This window comes from Heteronotia binoei, chromosome 5 (assembly GCF_032191835.1).
Source record: "Heteronotia binoei isolate CCM8104 ecotype False Entrance Well chromosome 5, APGP_CSIRO_Hbin_v1, whole genome shotgun sequence".
In the NCBI taxonomy this organism is placed as follows: Eukaryota; Metazoa; Chordata; class Lepidosauria; order Squamata; family Gekkonidae; genus Heteronotia; species Heteronotia binoei.
Window position 1 is genome coordinate 100,620,985 of NC_083227.1, and position 18,824 is coordinate 100,639,808.

At 41.9% G+C, this 18,824-nt stretch overlaps 1 protein-coding gene across 5 annotated transcripts in view; it reads left to right on the plus strand.

Moving 5' to 3' along the window:
* Window positions 1-18,824, plus strand: part of PFKFB4 (6-phosphofructo-2-kinase/fructose-2,6-biphosphatase 4) — a 107,004-nt gene that overhangs the window by 74,013 nt on the left and 14,167 nt on the right. For all 5 annotated transcript variants that reach the window (XR_009555446.1, XM_060239901.1, XM_060239897.1 and 2 more), the window contains exons 8-12: window positions 11,783-11,990; window positions 12,343-12,489; window positions 14,133-14,237; window positions 15,924-16,053; window positions 17,390-17,452. Coding sequence is in view for 4 of the 5 variants with exons in the window: in XM_060239901.1 (XP_060095884.1) it covers window positions 11,783-11,990; window positions 12,343-12,489; window positions 14,133-14,237; window positions 15,924-16,053; window positions 17,390-17,452 (653 nt within the window). In the remaining variant the exon portion in view is untranslated. The remainder of the gene's footprint in view (window positions 1-11,782; window positions 11,991-12,342; window positions 12,490-14,132; window positions 14,238-15,923; window positions 16,054-17,389; window positions 17,453-18,824) is intronic.

The following is an 18,824-nucleotide window of genomic DNA, read 5'->3' on the forward strand; positions in this document are numbered from 1 at the left end:
CTAAATTAACTGTTCAGCTAAAGCTTTTGCCAGTGAAAAAAGAAGCTTAATGTCTGTTTTCAGAGGTATAATATTTACCTTATGCTGTGTTATGCTGAAACTGGAAAAAACTTCCGTTATTGTGATCTGCACAGACAATTCTATGTGAAATGAAATGGTTTATTGATTCTCCATAACGCACTCAGTTTCTAGGAGTGTCTTTAAGCTGAAAGTGACAGCCATGAGATGTGTGCATTGTGCTGTGACTAAGACAGTAGTTCTCTGCAGACATGTACATCTCAATTTGCTGAGAATGTCAATGTAGTTTCCAAGTATCTGGCTTCTTGTGTTAAGCATTATAAGCGCCATCAGTCCATTGGGTGCCAGATGGTGTCTTGTCAGGATAATCCACTGACCCCACATGGATGATCTTGTACTTCTTTTCTGCTGTCTAACTACCTGGGCTCTGTAGTGTGTTTTCATTTTATTGTTTAGCTATTTCTCTGCTGATAAAACTGTGTAGACACTTGCTTTATTTATTTTATTTTATTTCATTTTTATCCTGTCCTCCACATAAGCAGGCTCAGGGCAGGTTCCATCAGAAACCATACAATAAAGTCCATACAATTAAAGTCCATTAATTAATAAAAGTCCATACAATAAAGTCCATCAGTGTTAAAAATAAATAATGCCTCTACAGATAACCATCAAATTGGGTCCAAGTAGTCATTTGGACCTGAGGTTGCTGGAGGGAAAGCCAGATACAGAGTGAACTCCCGCTGCCTCAACTAAAGACCTGGCAGAAGAGCTCCACCTTACAAGCCCTGTGGAACTATAATAGGTCCCACAGAGCCCTGATTTCTAATGGAAACTCGTTCCACTAGGTAGGGTGCAGGTCTAATAAGGCCCTGGCCTTAGTCGAGGCAAGACAGACATCCCTGGGGCTGGGAACCACCAGGAGATATTGGTTTGTAGACCATAGAGTCCTATGGGGCTCATATGGGAAGAGGTGGTCTCTAAGGTATGCTGGCCCCTGGCCATATAGGGTTTAGAAGGTAGGCACCAAGACCTTGAAATGCATCTGGTACTTAATAGGCAGCCAGTGCAGCTTATGCAGCACAGGGTGGATACATGTCTGCACAGATAACAAAGACCTGTGATGCTGTGTTCTACACCAGCTGCAGTTTCTGAAGCAGAGTCAAGGGTAGCACCACGTATAGGGATTTTCAATAATCCAGCCTAGAAGTGACAGTTGCATCAGTCACTGTAGCCAGGTTGTGGGGAGTGAGATATGGGGCCAACTGCCTGATCCACTTCAGAGGGAAAAGGGCAGATCTGGCAGTGCCGCTAACCTGGACCTACGTAGTCAGTGTGGCATCCTTAAGCATCCCCAGGCTCTTCATCCTCAGTGTCAGCACCAGTGGAGCCCCATCGAAGGCTGATTCCCAGTCCCAGTTTCCCCACGACCCAGGTGCAGGACCTCCATCTTTGATGGATTCAGTTGGCTCTGTTCCAACCATATAGCCATGGCTTGTAATGTTCTGCCCAGATTTTCTGGGATGGAGTCCAGGCAGCCATCCATCAGTAGATAGAGTTGGGTGTCATCTGCATATTGGTGACAACCCAACACATACTTCTGGATAATCTTGGTGAGGGGGCGCATATAGATATTAAATAACATTGAGGAGAGAATTGTTGCCTGCGGCACACCACAGTCTAGTGGGTGTTGCTGGGATCGTTCTTCCCCAAGTGCCACCCTCTGTTCCTGATCTTGGAAAAAGAAAGCTAGCTACTGCAAGGCTGACCATATTGAACACTGTGACAGATTGAGAAGCATCAGCAGCACTGATCCTCCTTGATCCAGAGGTCATCCACCAGGGTGACTAGCACAGTCTGTGTCATGGGCAGGGTGAAAGCTGGACTGGAAGGGGTCCAGGATGTTAGCATTCTCCAAGAATACTTGGAGTAGTATCGCTGCTGCCCTCTCCACTATCTTACCCAGGAATGGCAAGTTAGACACTGGATGGTAGTTACTAAGGGCCATCTGGCCCAAAGATGGTTTTTAAAGAAGAGGATGGATTACCGCTTCCTTCAGTCCCCCTGGAAAGTCCCCGTTGATAGGGATAGATTGATAATCTTTCTCAGAGGGGCCCATACCTCATCGCTGCAGGCTTTAACCAGCCACGATGGGCAGGGGTCAAGTGTGCATGTAGTAGGCTTCACCACTGCTAGGGACTTGTCAACTTCATCCTGGAAGAGCAGATTGAAGCAGTCCAAAACTGGATTTGAAGACAGACAAAGGGCTTCCAGTTCCCTTATTGTATCAAGTGTGGTTGGAAAGTCATGGTAGAATGACTCACAAATGCTCACAACCTAATTCCAATTTCCTAGCATTTGGCATGCCTTGAGGCAAAGTGGTTAAGGACCGAATTATTCTAAACAATTGGGCCAAGTGGGAGCTTGCAGACGCAATGGAGGTTGCATAGAAATCCTTCTTTGCTGCCTCCATTACCGTCTCATAGGTCTTCATAAATGATCTCTAGGATTTTTTTTTATTTTTTGCTTTGCCGTGGGTTTGTTGCCACCTTCTCTCTAGCCATCTTAGCTTCTGTTTTTTCCATCTCAGCTCTGGAGAATACTGTGGAGCCAATTTGGTACGAGGGCGAAGAGGGTGCTGGGGAGCAATCTCATTGATGGCTTTGGAAAGACAGCTCTGCCAGTCTTCTGCTAACTCATCCAACAAGTTGCCAGGGGGAATCAGATCCCACAGAGCTTCTTGGAACCTACTTGGGTCCATAAGGCTCCACGGGGAAGGATAAATTTGCTCGCCACCTAAATAGGGAGGGTTAGGAGTACTCAGCCAGGCCTTCAGCGCAAGATGGTCTGACCATGGTACCTCATCAGCTTTCAAGTTTCCATTTCATACAGAAGCAGTATCCTAGACAGAGTTGAATCTTCTGTAGTCATTGGATTTATGAGGGCATTCACTCTGCTTAGGATGGCACTGCAGGTAATGTAGTATTTATATAATACCTCACTTGTGGAATGTTCCCCACTTACAGTCCAGTCCTCAGCTTGTCTACTTGGAAGCAAGTTTGCACTTTCTTCAGTAGGATTTGCTTCCAAGTACCTAGAGGTGCAGCCTTATTTTTTATGTAAGTGATCTTCATTAGTCTTCTTGCATGTGTACAGAGAGATTACAGAAGAAGTGGTCTCTTGTCAGATAATTTCAAAGTGTTTGAGGTCTGCATTATCAGAGGTTTTGGATTATGCTTCTGATTAGACTAAAACAATTATGTGTTTATAGCAGCCAGTGCATGTTTGTTCCGAAATATATGGGTTTCAGAATAGGAGACTTAATTTCATAACAGAATAAATTCATCTTTTTTCTTATATAACTTATATAGTTTTTATGATAAATTGCTTCTGTTACTTTTGTTACATGGTCTGTTTGTCACCTGTGGACAGTGATGTATTTCTAATTACTTGTATTTAGTATATTTATCTTAATAAAATCTTTCTATTCCTTCTCTTTAAAAAAAACAGTGACATCTGTTTCCAATAGATCGGTGATTTAACCTCAGCTACTGTTTTCAAAGCAAAAGTGATTGTTCTTCATACTGTTCATAAAGTAGCAGCAGGTAGCCTTAAAGATCTAAATTTAAGCTTTGGAAACATTCTCTATAAGAATTTTGTGCAATTGCTGTTTGAGCTATCTTGATAGCAGTGAGTTATGTTTCATAAAAGTATACAGAACAAAGCTGTAAATAGTAAAGCTTTAGATCAGGGGTGTCAAGCTCATTTGTTATGAGGGCCAAATCTGACAAATCTGTCAAACCAGGTCATGTGTGAAATAGGTACACACATGGGTAGCAGAGACATAAACTTTATAAAGGACACAGACAACCACAATTAAAGGTTTTTTTTTTAAAAAAAAACTTAAAACATTAGCGCTCATTGGTCTTAAAGGTGCTTTCTTTGTAGCTCTCCCATGGGATCCAGGGAACTGGGCAAAGGAAGCTCTGGCTCTTTCCTTTCTTCCCCAGGAGATGAGGAGGGCAAGGAGCCTCAGCCAATAGAAGGAAAAAGAGGTTTGACTTAGTAGCTCTGCTGTGTGATTGAGAGAGCCTGGCAAAGCAAGCTATTCCTCCGCCCCTTCCTCTCCATGGGAGGAGCCTCAGCCAATGGAGAAAATAGAGGTTTTGCTCTGTAGTTCATGTACGATTGAGCAAGTCTTGCAAAGCAAGCTGTTACACAGAAGGAAGCAAGAGAGAGGGAGAAGGAAGCAGTTGCTCAGGGACCTGATAGAAGCCCTCCAGGGGCCTGATTTGGCCCCCAGGCCGTATGTTTGACATCCCTGCTTTAGATGTTGTTTTGTGTGGTAAGTTTATAAAACTTTTATTAGGTTTTGCTCTTTGAAATAATCAGTGTGTGATCTGGCCAAAATGAAGCATTATCCTGTACTTAAAAAAAAAAAAAAAGCAAATTAAGCATCTGCTAGACTCTTCTACTAAAATCGATATTATATGTAAGAACTTTGGCTTGATGATGTCCTTGTTTGTTAGAATAGCAGAGGCGGATGTTGCATAGGTTTTTTTTATTACAAAATATTGGGCTTTGCCTTTCAGTTCAATACATTTCTAGAATACTTAACAAAATAAATAAATTAAAATTAGTTTCTAATAATTAAATTGAAAGAAAAGCAGCAACAGCAGGATAAAACCATACTGAATGTTAAGATAAAGTGATTTTCTTAATCTGGTGCCTACAGATCAATAAAATTGACATCATGTCAGCAGCTAAAGAGCACAGCTTTCAGTATCTGAGGCACTGGGAGATGCATGAATGGAACTTCTCCTTCAAAAAAAGAGGAAAAGGGAATAGGAAAATAGCAAATATGTGGAGATCTGATTGGGACTGCAGTACCAGTATGAGGTGCGGAGAAGGTTTCATCTTCTGTTTTGTCTGAATCAGCTGCTGTGTGCTGTTATTTATCCTAGAAGGGGAGGGGGGGGGAGCCAGGGACTCATTCCCTGCACCACTGCTCTGAAACAAATTAATGCCCCATATAGCTTCTATGTCTGTTTTCAAAATCATTGGGGATATCTGCCCCTGGCTCTCCTGTTAATATGTGTGCCCAGGAACAGAAGATCCTTGACAGATGTGCACCAGTGTGAATGAGGCCTGCTTCTACTTGTGTCAAAACTCAATCAGGGGCTCTTCAGCCTCGTCTCACTTATGTTCTACAGAAACTGTGGGTTTAGTTTTTAATATTTGGCATAACGAAATCATACGCACATGCACACACATATCTAAAATGTTTAAAAATGTGGTGAGGCTCCCAAAGCAGGTGTAAAAGGAAAATGGAGGTGAGAGTTCAGCAGAATAATCTGAGAGAGTCTACTGAAAGTGAATGAGGATACATGTGTTTAGTCAAATTCAGGTACATTACAGCACAGAATGTTAAAATGCTTGCTATAGCAATATGTTCATTTTTGTGGCTTCTGTGAACTCCCATATGTGGACTGCATGTGTGCAGGCCAGCTATGGAGAGGGTTTTCACAAGTTTCTAGAGCTCTAGATGTGGAGCACTCCCTCTCCCCTCTGGAGATGGCCATTCCCACCCCAAATGGCACATGATTGGAAACGGGTGAACATTCTCTTCCTCAGTCTTCTCTTTGCCACTGTGAAGAGAGGATCTACTAGCTAGAGCTGCATTTTTACTGTGAGTATTTCTTCACTTTTTTACTATGTGTATTTCTTCACTCTTTAAGAAATGTGTTGACTGTGGCATGAAAATTACTCAGTCAGATGAGCATGCTTAATTTGTTTGGGGAAGAGCACAACACCAAGGCATGCAGAATTCTTCCAACAATTTATTCCCAAGGCCAGGGACAACAGGGCTCCCTGACTCAAGGCTGTCTTACGGGAGAAGTCACTGGGGACTCAGGCTCCTCAACTCAAAAAGTGCCCTTTCTCATCGGAGGAACTAGCTCAAATGCCCACAGTAGCATCAGTGCCAAAATCATCTTTGTTGGATCCTATCAGCAAGGTTCTGAAACCCTCTCAGTTTCTTAGGGCTGCTTTGGAACCACCAGTAAAGAGAAAAGTCAGACACCTCTCTCCTAGATGTTGGTGTTTGTCTTTTGTTGGAAACTTGCCATCTTGACACCAGTCAGCTTCCCCTTCTCAGAGCTGTTCCCTAATTCGGTCTGAACTACTGCATAGCCCTGATCATCCCAAGACCCCTTCGCTTCTGAAGAGATCCATGGATACCCATCTTCATCTGATGATGAGGTATTCAAGGTTCTGACTCAGTTTCCAACATTGGTTCTGTCTAAAGCAGATGCCTCCAGCCTTGACCTGGTTTCCATGGTTTCCACCTCATTGGGCCCAAAAAGACCAGCACCCAACTTCTTCAGTTCCAGTTCAGTTCAGGTGCTGACACGGTTTTCTCAGAGCCAGAGGTCTTCCTCAGAGCAGTGTCTTTGGGATTTGGATGGGATTGCACTCACAGATCCAACATGGAATCAGAAGCTCCATCTTTGCCTTCACCCTCAATTAGAGTTGCCACCTCTAATTGCCAGCTTCCACCAGGTGGGGCCTGGAGATCTCCCACTTTTATATCTGATCTCCAGCTGGCAGAGATCAGCTCCCCTGGAGAAAATGGCTGCTTTGAAGGGTGAGGCCCCTCCCCTCCCCAAGCTCCACCCTCTCTGAACTCCACCCCAAAATCTGGTATTTTCCAACACGGACCTGGTGGCAAGCAACCCTACCTCAGATGCAGTCAGATCACGCTCACCAGTTTTCCCTATAGAGGACCTCCAACTTTATATCAAGCAGTTGCTCTGCATGTCTAAAGCTCTTGACTTGGAAGTGACTCACATGAAACCAAAGCTTTCAGATCTAAAGTATTTTCCAAGGCAGTCTTTCTAGTATACAAGACCCTATGGCTGCCGCTCCTCTTACCCCCACTAGCAATCCAGCAGGAAGCACTAGGGGAAACACAGAGTTAAACCTCATCCTAGTCCCTCCAGGGAGCAGCCTAACAGGGGAAAGCCCTTGGCATAACTAACCAACCCTCTGGTTTTCAACAACTGTTTGAGCCAATTCCTTCATAATTAGAGTTCTCTTACTAAAGATAAGTGGGTGTTAAAGTGTATTGCTTGTGGTTAGTACCGGGAGTTTCATTCTTCCCCTACCTTCAACAATCCCAGTGATTCATTCCTGGAAATCCCCACCCCCCATCCTGCTGAAGGCCCTAGTAAGAAAAGGGGCAATCAGGGAGATTTCCCACCAAGGAGAAGTCAGGGGGTTCTTTTCCAGATGTTTCCTGGTCAGGAAGAAAGGGTGTGGGTTGTGCCTCATATTGGATCTTGGGACGCTGAATAGATCTTTGAAGGTAGTCATGTTTAGTATGGTTTCACTACAGGACATATTACCAGTCTTAGAAAAGGGGTAAGTTGTTCGTTGTCCTTGATTTGAAGGATGCGTACTTTCACATTGCCAGTCTTGAGGACTACAAAAAGTTCTTAAAAACTCCAATGTGGAGCCTCCTGTTACAAGTATTGTGTATTACCTTTTGGGCTGGCCAGTGCTCCAGGGGTGTATAGTCTACCCATCTCAATGATTGGCTTGTTGTTGCTGATTCTGAGACCATTCTCCAGTCATCCTTGAGCACTATCCTCCAGATCCTTTCAGAGCTGGGACTCCTTGTTAATCTTGAGAAGTCCAATTTTTCCACCTGCAGCAGGTTGATTACATAGAGGCTACCCTGGGCTTGGGGCTGGGAAAAGCCTTTTGACCAGCCAACAGGATCAGGGCCATTCAGTCACTGGCAAAGAATTTTTCATTGAATAGTTTTTAGAGAACAGTGCATATTCATTCACTGTTAAGTCTGAAGGCTTTGTCCACCTCCTCTGTGCCTCTTGCCAGGCTCAAGCAGAGGAATCTCCAGAACTGTTTTCTCAGAGTGTTTAGAGACGATGTAGATTTCCAGTCCTGAAAATCTGTCATCCTTAGAAGAGTTATTAAATCTTTATTCTGGTGGTCTGATGAGGCCTACTTAGCTAAAGGGGTGGACTTTGAGCTCAAAGATTTTGACATCCACATCTTTATAGATGCCTTGTTGTCAGACTGGGGTGCCCAGTGTGGTGAATTCTCAGTGTTTGGGTTATGGTCCTTAGGGGAATCTTCCAAACATATTAATTTGCTTGAGATTAGAGCCATCAGGTGCTGCTTCAAGGAGAGAGGATCCTCATAGCAACAGACAACACAGCAGCCAAATATTACATAAACTAACAGAGGGCACAGAATGACTGTTCCCTGACATCCATTTAGATGCCTCCCTCCAAGCCATTCATGTGGCCTGCATTCAGAACAATAGGGCAGATAGTTTAAGTAGACACAGAAGTCTAACTTATGTACCTCAACCAAACTTATCTACACCCAGTGTTTCAGCAGTGGTTTTTTCCCACAGTGGACCTGTTCACATCCCCATCAAACACCAAATGCTCTCAGCATTTGCTCCTCAGTCCCTGGGAGCTACTTTCCAGATTTTTTGATAGGGGGAGTTTTTCTTTGTATTTTTCCCCTTTCCCTGTCCTGCACAAAGTAATCCAGAAGTTTAAGGTAGAGAAACCATGTGGTATTCTTGCAGTATCCTTTTTGGCCTGGAAGACCTTGGTTTCCTGCCCTATGGAGACTGGACCAGGTGAGACACATCACCCTACCTCCAGAGCCCAGTCTCCTCTACCAGGGCCCACTGGTATACCATTTTGTGAGGTCCCTGCATTAATGGCATGGTTGACCAATTTAGACAGGCCTATTCAGACAGGGTCATTGAGGTTCTGCAAGTGGCTTTTAAGCCTGCTACTTGCAAATCATACTCCTCAAAATGGGAAAAATTCTTATTCTGGGTATCTGAGCAGAGTTTAGACCAGAAGTGTTGAACTGTTTTATTACGAGGGCCAAATCTGACATAAGTGTTACTTCACTGGGCTTGGCCGTGCATGCCATAAAATGTAACATGAAGTACCAGTGATACAAACTTTATAAAGGTGATTTCAGATGTCAAATGGCAATAGCAGGTGAATGACAATAGCAGGCTTGATTGGATTAGGTGTGATATGCAGAGGGTAGCAGTCATGGAGATACCAGCATTGATAATGAGACCGAGGTCTCAATTCCATCCAGGAGGATGCAAAGAATAAATGGACATAAGTCTGAAACCACAGCATTCAGTTGCTGACCTAAGAGTAGCTAACAGTATTCTTACAAAGGAATTTCAAAGGGAGATTAGAAAGAGAGGCTGCTGTACTGCAGTTGATAATGAAGCTCAAGACAATGCATCCTCCCAGAGGTAGTTTTCCTGTCTCATTACCAGTGCGTCCTATTATAATTTAGCATCTTATTTCTCTCAAAGATATAAGGACCAATCAAAGTTTTCTAATTCCTCATCAGGGTATTTTTGAAAGAAAAATCCAGATGGGAGCAGAGAAATCCAATCTTTTTTCAAAATACCTTTTCTGAATAAACCAAAATAATTTCCTCAATATACATTGTGCTTGTCAGAAGAATTCATTCACCCACCCTCCCTCAAAGAAGTGTGCTTGCACACAAAAGCTTATACCTGGAATAAAACATTGTTGGTCTCAAACCTACCATGGGACTCACTCCAACTTCATTTTCTCTCTCTCTTTCCTCCTCACAAGAGGAGGAGCAGACAGGGTAAGAAGCAGAAGCTCTCTCTGTGTCTGAGAGTGAGTGAGTGAGGGAGGAGGATGGAAGGCAGGCAAGAGGCAGGAAGCAAAAAGGCACTAAGGGAGCTGGGGGGAAACAAGCTATGGTATGGCTGCATTAGCAGCTGAGGAAAAGGGAGTAGGAGAAGAAGGTTGTTCGGAGGCCAGATTTGAGCCATATGTTTGACATCCCAGTTTAGACCCTTACTCCTGCCCTTCCAGCAGTGTTTGGTTACCTGTTGTCACTGAGGCATAGGGGATTGTCAGTCTCCTCCGTTAAAGCACACCTAGCAGCTATCTCTGCCAACCACAATGTGCTGTTTTCTTTGCTTCCCCACTCTCATCCAAGAGGTATACAAAAGGGCTATTCCCTCCTACCACTGCTCCAACCCCACTATGAAGTTTGTCTTTAGTTTTATCAGCCCTGATAGGAAAACCATTTGAACCTTTGGCGACAGCTGACATAGTGCTGGTATCATACAAAACAGTGTTTCTAGTCATCAGCATGTAGAGTTAGAGAGCTGGAGGCCCTTAGCTGTGATCCCCTGTTCACTAGATTTCATAATGATAAAGTGGTCCTTAGACCTAGCCTTTCCATCCTGTCCAAAGTTGTATCTCAGTTCCATGTTACTAGTATTTTTCCCTCCCTTTTGTCCCCTGCAGAACAGGCAATGCACAGTCTGATGTTAGGATGTGTCTTTTGTTTTATTTGGAACACACCAAAGGTTTCAGCACAGACAAATTTTTCTTCATTTTTTGGGGCACAATAAGGGAAGGGAGGCCACACCTCAGTCAATATCTAGGTGCATGACTTCAACCATCAGAATGGCATATAGAATCAGGGAGGTATCCTGCTCTCTTTCACTCAAGGCACACTCAACCAGGTCACAAACATCATCGGTGGCCTTCATTGGCAGCGTCTCCATATCAGACATTTGCAAGACAGCAACCTGGTCTAGCTGTTCTACATTCTTGAAGCATTATGCGATTGATGCGGACTTGAAGAGGGAAGCATCTGTGGGAGGAGCACTGCTGCAATCATTATATAATTGATCAGTTCACACCCACCTCTTCAGTAAGTCAGCTTGCTAGTCTTCCATGTGGGACTGCATAGAAGCCACATAGTTGCAGTTACCTTTGGTGTTAGTTGAGTGGGCTTCTGTTCAGGCACACATCCCTCCCTCCTTTCCCCTCTGTGGGCTGCTTGGTGTAACTCCAGGTACTCACAATAGGAAGACAAAGGAGGAGACTGCTCCTCTGCTCCTGATCACGTGCCATTTTGGACAGGATGGTTGTCTCCGAAGGGGAGGGGGGAACATTCTCCACATCTAGAACTCTAGAAACTTGTGAAAATTCTCTCTGCAGCTGGCCTGAACAAGGACATCCGGCTTTCCTCAACCAAGGCCAGGGCCTTCTTGGCCATGGCCCGAACCTGGTAGAATCAACTCCCTGCAAAGATTTGGGCCCTACCTTTTCGTAGGGTCTGTAAGACAGAGCTATTCCTTCAGGCTTTTGGTTGAGGCAAGCAGCTGTCCTTATCCTATTGATTATACCATCTGTTTGTCCTCCCCACAGTGACTATCATTTTACCATCCTGACTATCACATCTCAGGCCAATATATATGTTTTAATCTGTAAAATATGCCTGCACCACCTATGCTGTATTTTTATCTTATTGGCTTTGTTTGATATTGTTTTATTATTATTGTTAGGTTTTAATTTTATTGTTGGGTTTTAATTGTTGTCTATTTATGTCTGTAATCCGCCATAAGCCCTTGCATGGGAAAGGGCAGAATATAAATCTGCTAAATAAATAAATAAGTAAATAAATGTGTGCCTGCACAGAAAGCCACTTGAAGAACAGCAGTCACAGGTAAGTGCAACTATGTTTATTCCTAAAGCCCACACAAAACCCTTCTGCAGTGTAAACCTCAGATAATGAAAAGGAAGAGAAGAAAAACGAGGACAACAAGAGCAGTAGATAAATATATTTAGTTATGATTTGTAAAATGAACCCAAGACTGAGTATAATTTTTATAAGCAAGTTGCTCTCTTTTCATCAGGGATCTTTCTTATATTAAAATCATGGATGTTGGAAGGAGTTACCTTGTGAACCGAGTAATGGACCACATCCAAAGTCGGATTGTTTACTACCTCATGAATATCCATGTAACGCCTCGTTCCATCTACCTCTGTCGGCATGGGGAAAGTGAGCTAAATCTGAAGGGAAGGATAGGAGGAGACACAGGGCTGTCCCGCAGAGGAAAAGAGGTTTGTGCCGTTTGGCTAAGTAGCTATACTTTTCCCTTTCTTTGGCAGTGTGGCAACTAGACTTCAAGTTAAACTTTAACACTTACATTTGTATCTGTATTGCTTTTGCTTACCTTCTGAGAATGAAGATAGTAGATTCTTTGTTGATAAGACACTGGAGTTGCAATACAAAGTCTCTCATGTGTGATTCACATTTCAAATGCCACCAGAATTATTTTGTTGAAGTTATACTTGCATTCTTTGTGAAAGGCCTTGTTATCTTGTAATGGAAAAATAGGGCCTATTGGCATATCTAATTTGTGTCTGCTTCATTAGCTGTAATTTCCTCATGAAATTTTAATGTGCTTTGCAGTTTGCCAAGAGCCTTGCACAATTTATTAATGAACAAAACATCAAAGACCTGAAAGTATGGACAAGCCAGATGAAAAGGACCATTCAGACTGCAGAGGCTTTGGGAGTGCCTTATGAGCAATGGAAAGTTTTGAATGAAATAGATGCTGTAAGAAGTTCCAGTTTTCTCTCAATCCCATCTAAATTATTGTTGTTTTTTATGGTGGAAATAATAAATATTTGTTTCATGTTCAGGCTGTTAGGTGCCTGCTTGAAATCTTTGGCCACTTCCACAAAACAACAGTTGTGTGTGTACTATTATGTTGTGGCAAATCAGCAGCAGCAGAATAAAAAAAAAGCCTAGAGAGGCACTGTAGTGGTTAAGAGAGAAAGACTCTACTCTGAAGAATTGAGTTTGATTCCCTACTTCTCCACATGAAGCCAGCTGGGTGACCTTGGGCCAGTTCTCTCAGAATATTCTCAGCCCCACCTACCTCTCAAGGTGCCTGTTGTGGGGAGAAGGAAGGTGACTGGAAGCTGCTTTGAGACCCTTAGGGGTAGAGAAAAGCAAAGTATAAAAACCAACTTTTCTTATTTTTCAACTCTTCTGCATTTAAAAAAATTAGATCTAGGAATTCAGAGCAGGTAAAAAGGTAAAGGTAGTCCCCTGTGCAAGCACCAGTTGCTTTTGACTCTGGGGTGATGTTGCTTTCACAACGTTTTCACAGCAGACTTTTTACGGGGTGGTTTGCCATTGCCTTCCCCAGTCATTTACACTTTCCCCCCAGCAAGCTGGGTACTCATTTTCCAACCTTGGAGAGATAGAAGGCTGAGTCAACCTGGAGCCAGCTATCTGAACCAGCTTCTGCTGGGATCGAACTCACATCATGAGCAGAGGGCTCCGACTGCAGTACTGCAGCTTTACCACTCTGCGCCATGGGGCTCTTCTCAGAGTAGGTAGTGGGTACATAATTTCAATAGTATGTCCTTTATTGTATTTGTATTGTGCTTTTCTTCCCAAATTTGTATTGTGCTTTTCTTCCCACTCTGTGCCATGGGGCTCTTCTCAGAACAGGTAGTGGGTACATAATTTCAATAGTATGTCCTTTATTGTATTTGTATTGTGCTTTTCTTCCCAAATAACTCTGGGCTGGAAGTGGGGGCAGGGAATGGCAGTTCTGGGGCTGATGTTAGGGATGTGGGCATGAAAAAGTGAACTAAATCTGAAGGGAAGGATAGGAGGAGACACAGGGTTGTCCCACAGAGGAAAAGAGGTTTGCGTCATTTTTCTAAAGTGGGCAAGACTTGCAAACAATGTGGGTATGACTTGCAAATAAATGTGCCTTACCACTTACATGGTATGGAAATATGCTTTATTTGTCAACCAGATTTTGGAAAATCATAGCAAACCAGGACATAATGTGATGACTAGAGGGCAACATTGTGTAGATATTCCAAAACAACCCACTCCTTAGATATCCCACTCAGTAGATATTCCAAAACAACCCGCTCTGTATTCCAAAACAACTGCCCTGTATTCCAAAACAACCCTCTCTGTAGATATTCTAAAACAGCCCACAGTACAACTCACCTTGTGTTGAAGCAGCCTTTATCTTTCCCTACCACCACACATATTTTGTGAAATTGTTGGATCTAGTATGACTTTGTAAATGAGTACTTTCAATTTCTAGAAGCATACTTAAGGGGAAATATTTATTAGCCCACGTCCTGAAATAACACTGCACTGGAAGGGTGGGATAGACTTCCTGGTTTTCTTAGTAAGCTACACTAGCTTTCTGTGGTTTTTTTTAGGGAGTATGTGAAGAAATGACGTATGAAGAAATTCAAGAAAATTATCCATTAGAATTTGCTTTGAGAGACCAGGATAAATACAGATACAGATATCCTAAAGGCGAAGTATGTTTACTTTATTATATTTTTCTTCCTGTAAGCTAAGAAAGTAAAAATCCTAATCAGCAGATGAGTTATTAGGTAGAAAGCTTGGGGGGGTATATATTCTGCAGGGAAAGTTTTTTCTCATTAAGTATGCAAACTGAAACTGGAAACAAAGTCTTTTTGCACGTTTTTATCCTATAAACTTATTAAACCAATCAGATTCTCATTTGTGTTAGAGAAGTCTTAATATTATGGCATACCTGTATAGTCTTTTCCTGTGGAATATAACTTTCTGGATTTAAATCCTGGGTAAGATTGAATGTCTGTTAGCCATTTTTTGGAATAACATAATTGCTGTGGAGTGGAGGAGTGATCTCCTGCAGGTGGCAATGTCAAGCCATTAGGTTGGAGCAGTCATTTATTAAAAAATGGCCTGACCTTTGTGTCCTAGTATTAGAATTCAAGTGTTAATAATAGACACTGATTAAAACATCTGTCACAATATGCATATAATGTGCACACCTTGCTGTTAGCAGAGTGCTCTTTCTACCTTAAGTTGTCCATGTGGACATCATGCTGAGAACAGTACTGGAGTACAGATGGCTGTTATTTATTGTACACATGAGCAAGCCCTGTCTTAATTGATGTTTGGTAATGTGGAAAGTGTTCTAATAATGTTTGCTAACCTTTCAGAAGGAGATATATGTTTTCTATTTGTTTCCCAAATCAATGAGGTCATTTTATTGGTGTGTAATTCATGTGTTCTTAAGGGCACCAAAGATAGACATATGCCTCAGTTTATAGTATAAAAGGACAGCTAGTACTCCCCAAAGCAGTTCTGCTCAGCTAACCTATCTCAGTCCACTCACTTAATCCCCTGCTAACCTATCCAGCCAACAAGCTCCATCTGCTATTCGTCACTAAGTATGCCTTGAGAATTACTGTATAAGACTAAAATCTACTTCCATAGAAGTATTTCAGTTGTTCCCAAAACCATCAACAAGAAAACATACCCAATTATTCTTAACAGAAAAATGTAACTTTACAGATTGTCATACCATTTCCTAATTTTAGAAAAAAGAGGCTGTGCCAGGAATCTGAGCAGCCTGCGAATCCTTAAAATATACCAGGAAAGCTATAGAAAGGTTGTAGCAGTATCTACTATTATCTTCTGCACCCCATATCTTGGGGTAGTGTAGAAGCATAGTAAATACAAATCCTCTTTGTGTGTGTGTGCATTCATGCAAGCAAAGTAGTCTGTGTATATATGAGAAATGGGGATGATGATAGTAGTATGCATATTATGCATTGCCCCACACAGTAAGATCATATCCTGTCATTAGGGCCATGTATCCAACTTCACAATTCCTCCAGTCATTTCTGTTTGAGGAAGAGGAGGTGGAAATTTCTACCAGTCCTTAGCTCTCACAATCCACCCCCTTTTTTGTTACCCATTTTGTTCCGGAGGGTCTTCTGACCTCACAAACAAAATTTCATTGGAGTTCAGCACAAAAGAGCATGAAAGTTCTGTTCTGCAAAGTCCACAGGTGTTTAGATAACACATCAGCAACCCCCACAACCCACAGACAAATATTAGAAAGATTTTTCTTTAAAATATTATCCCTTAAGCCCTGTCTTACCTTGAAGTGATTACAGTTGAATAGCTTTTAATGATTGATTCATCAAGTAACTCCTATATTTTTCCAGTCCTATGAAGATCTTGTTCAAAGATTGGAACCAGTAATTATGGAATTGGAAAGGCAGGAAAATGTGCTTGTAATCTGTCACCAAGCTGTTATGCGCTGTCTGCTCGCTTACTTTCTGGACAAGCCTGCAGGTAGGAACCCTCATACAGACTGTAATGGAAATTTTTTACCTTTGCCTATCAGTAGATTCTGTGTAGATGATAAATTCTTCCTAGGGACTCAACAGTTGGAAATTACAAATTGGGGTTCCCCTTGTTATTCAACCTCTATGTAAAGCCTGTAGGAGCTTTAGAATCAGATGTTAGCTTTAAAATCAGATGTTAGCTTTAGAATCAGATGTTAGAATCAGTGTACACATGATGCCAATCTCTATATCTCTCTAGCCATATCCCCTGCTGATACAGCATTGCTACTGGATCCATCATTGCTGCTGGACAAGCAAGTTAATGCAGCTGCAAAAAAGGCTTTTTTCCAGCTGTCTCTTGCCCATAACATGGCCTCCTACTTTGACATGGCCAATTTAGCAACTTGGATCCGTTCTACGGTAACATCAAGACTACACTACTGCAATGCACTCTGTGTAGGTATCTCCTCAGTTTTTATCAGGAGCTAGGTGGAATATGCATATTATTTTCATTCTGCAGTCATTCCATTGGCTGCCCATAGTTACTGAGCTTAATTCAAGGTATTAGCTATCATATACAAAGCTCTTCCTGGCCTCCCTTCCTATGCTGTGCCATGACAGCTTTGTAGGGCCTTCTCCAGGTGTCGTCCTACAAATGACTAAAATCAACAAATGCCTGTACATGTACATTTTCTGCGGTGGCCCCCACTTTGTGGAATGACCCGTCTGATGAAGTTAGGAAGGCTGCCTTTCCTGCCTTTGTGCAAACTATGCAAAACTAAATTATTCAGGAGGGTTTTTTTACACAGGTAATAGAGCTGTACAATAACAAAATGGTTTAGAAAGATGCTTTGGTAACAGGTTAGGGTCTGCGGACTGTACTAATGAGTGCTCTCTGTTACTGTAAATATACTCCTGCTGTGCTTTCTGTATCATTTAACATGTCATAGTTAAATGCTTATGCTTGTTTCAGCTGGGTTTTTTTTCCGGATTCCTGCTTGTTTTCAGTGACATCTTATTGCATTGATAATTGGATGTCCCGTCCTGTTGATTGTATTGACCTACACTGTGTAATCCACCTTGAGTTTAAAGGTGAAAGGTGGACCATAAATAATGACAAATAAATAAATAATAAATTTTAAATTTGCAAAGCAAGTGATGCTGTTTAGACCCATTCCTGACCCATAGTCCTATCTGCCTAAGAAGCATGTTGTTGTACTACAGTTTGAATACACACAGCTTTTCATTCTTTTGGGGCAGCAGACTTTTTAATTGTCACTTGGCAGAAGAGGCTCATTTGTGTAGTTAACACACAATTTTACTTTTACCTTTTCCCCTTTTAGAACAACTGCCTTATCTCAAGTGCCCACTGCATACTGTCTTAAAGCTAACCCCAGTGGCTTATGGTAAGCTATTCAAAATTTACCCTGTAAAAGTACTCAGATCTCTTTCATTGACTTCTAATATGAGGTAGCCAAACTGCCAGTTACTGTTATTTGCACCCCTTGTTATTTGTTTCTGATTCATTGACAAAAATGTTATCTGTAAACCATGTGACAGTGTTGCTTGTCTAAAAATTAAAGTGGAATTGGTTATGTCTGTGCCATACTTCATATTTGGTTTTCTTTGTCACAATGTTGTATTTGTTTATGCTCTCCTGTAGCATATCAGCCATGTCACAACTTCAAACATTACCACATGGCATATTTTAGTCTAATTTAGCATCTTTTTCAATTTATTTCATCACAACTGTGGACTAAACTAAAACTTCAGAAATGAAATACGCTTGGAAGATGTCCTTCTTTTTGATGCCCCATAGGGTAAAAAATTCTGGCTAAAATAAAAAGATTATAGTATTCATCCTGTTGTTGTTCTGTAAGGGCATGTGTTTTGAAGGCCTAAACCCCCAGATTTTTTCCTCTTAAAATAACATGATCATCCTATATAGGTTCATTCTTTTACAAAGAGAACTCTGAAGTGATGCTTAAAGTCTAATATCAATCATGAACTGCAAAGCAAGTTATTTTTGAGTTGTTTTTTAAAGGATACTTTTAGATTTACGTAATGTGTTTAGATGTTTTGCTATGGTTAGCATTGCCTCCGGATTGTTAACTTTCTGACCTTTAGTATATGCTGACTTTTTATTTTCAGATTTACAACTGTGTAAACTTTAAAAATAGGAGTATGAAGAAGGCTCCAAGCACTCACACAGTTATCTCACACAGTAACCTTAGTTAATGCTCCCCAGCAGTTTTGGAAAAGCAAAATTAACACTAACATCACCAGCAGTTCTGTCCCAGCTTCAAGTACCTTCCTCTAACCCAGCTGAGTCACTTCAACAAAGTCAAATCTTCTTGGTTGCCCTCCTTTGTACTGTTTCCAGCTTGAGATACGGTGACTAGAACTGTTCATGAATATCTTGGGGGCTGCTAGTGACTTATCCTGTGTCTATTAGAAAGGACCATATAGTGAATTCAGCTATTCGGACCCCTTCCAGTGTTACTACAGTAGCATGGAAGCTACTTTAGTATGAACCCTTCACATGCCTCTCAGAGTTAAATGGGAAGAAATCTCATTGTCCCATGTTTCTTCCACTGATCCTGAAATAGAATGGGAAAAATGCCCTATTGTAACTTCCATGCTGCTAAAGTGTAACATAGCATGTGGCCATAGACAAATGAATTACCATGTAGTTGGAAAGAAGCTGATTTATCTGAAATGCATTAATCAACACTTTTCCTGTGCTTCTCGTCTTAATGGAGATGGAAATGAAAGTTG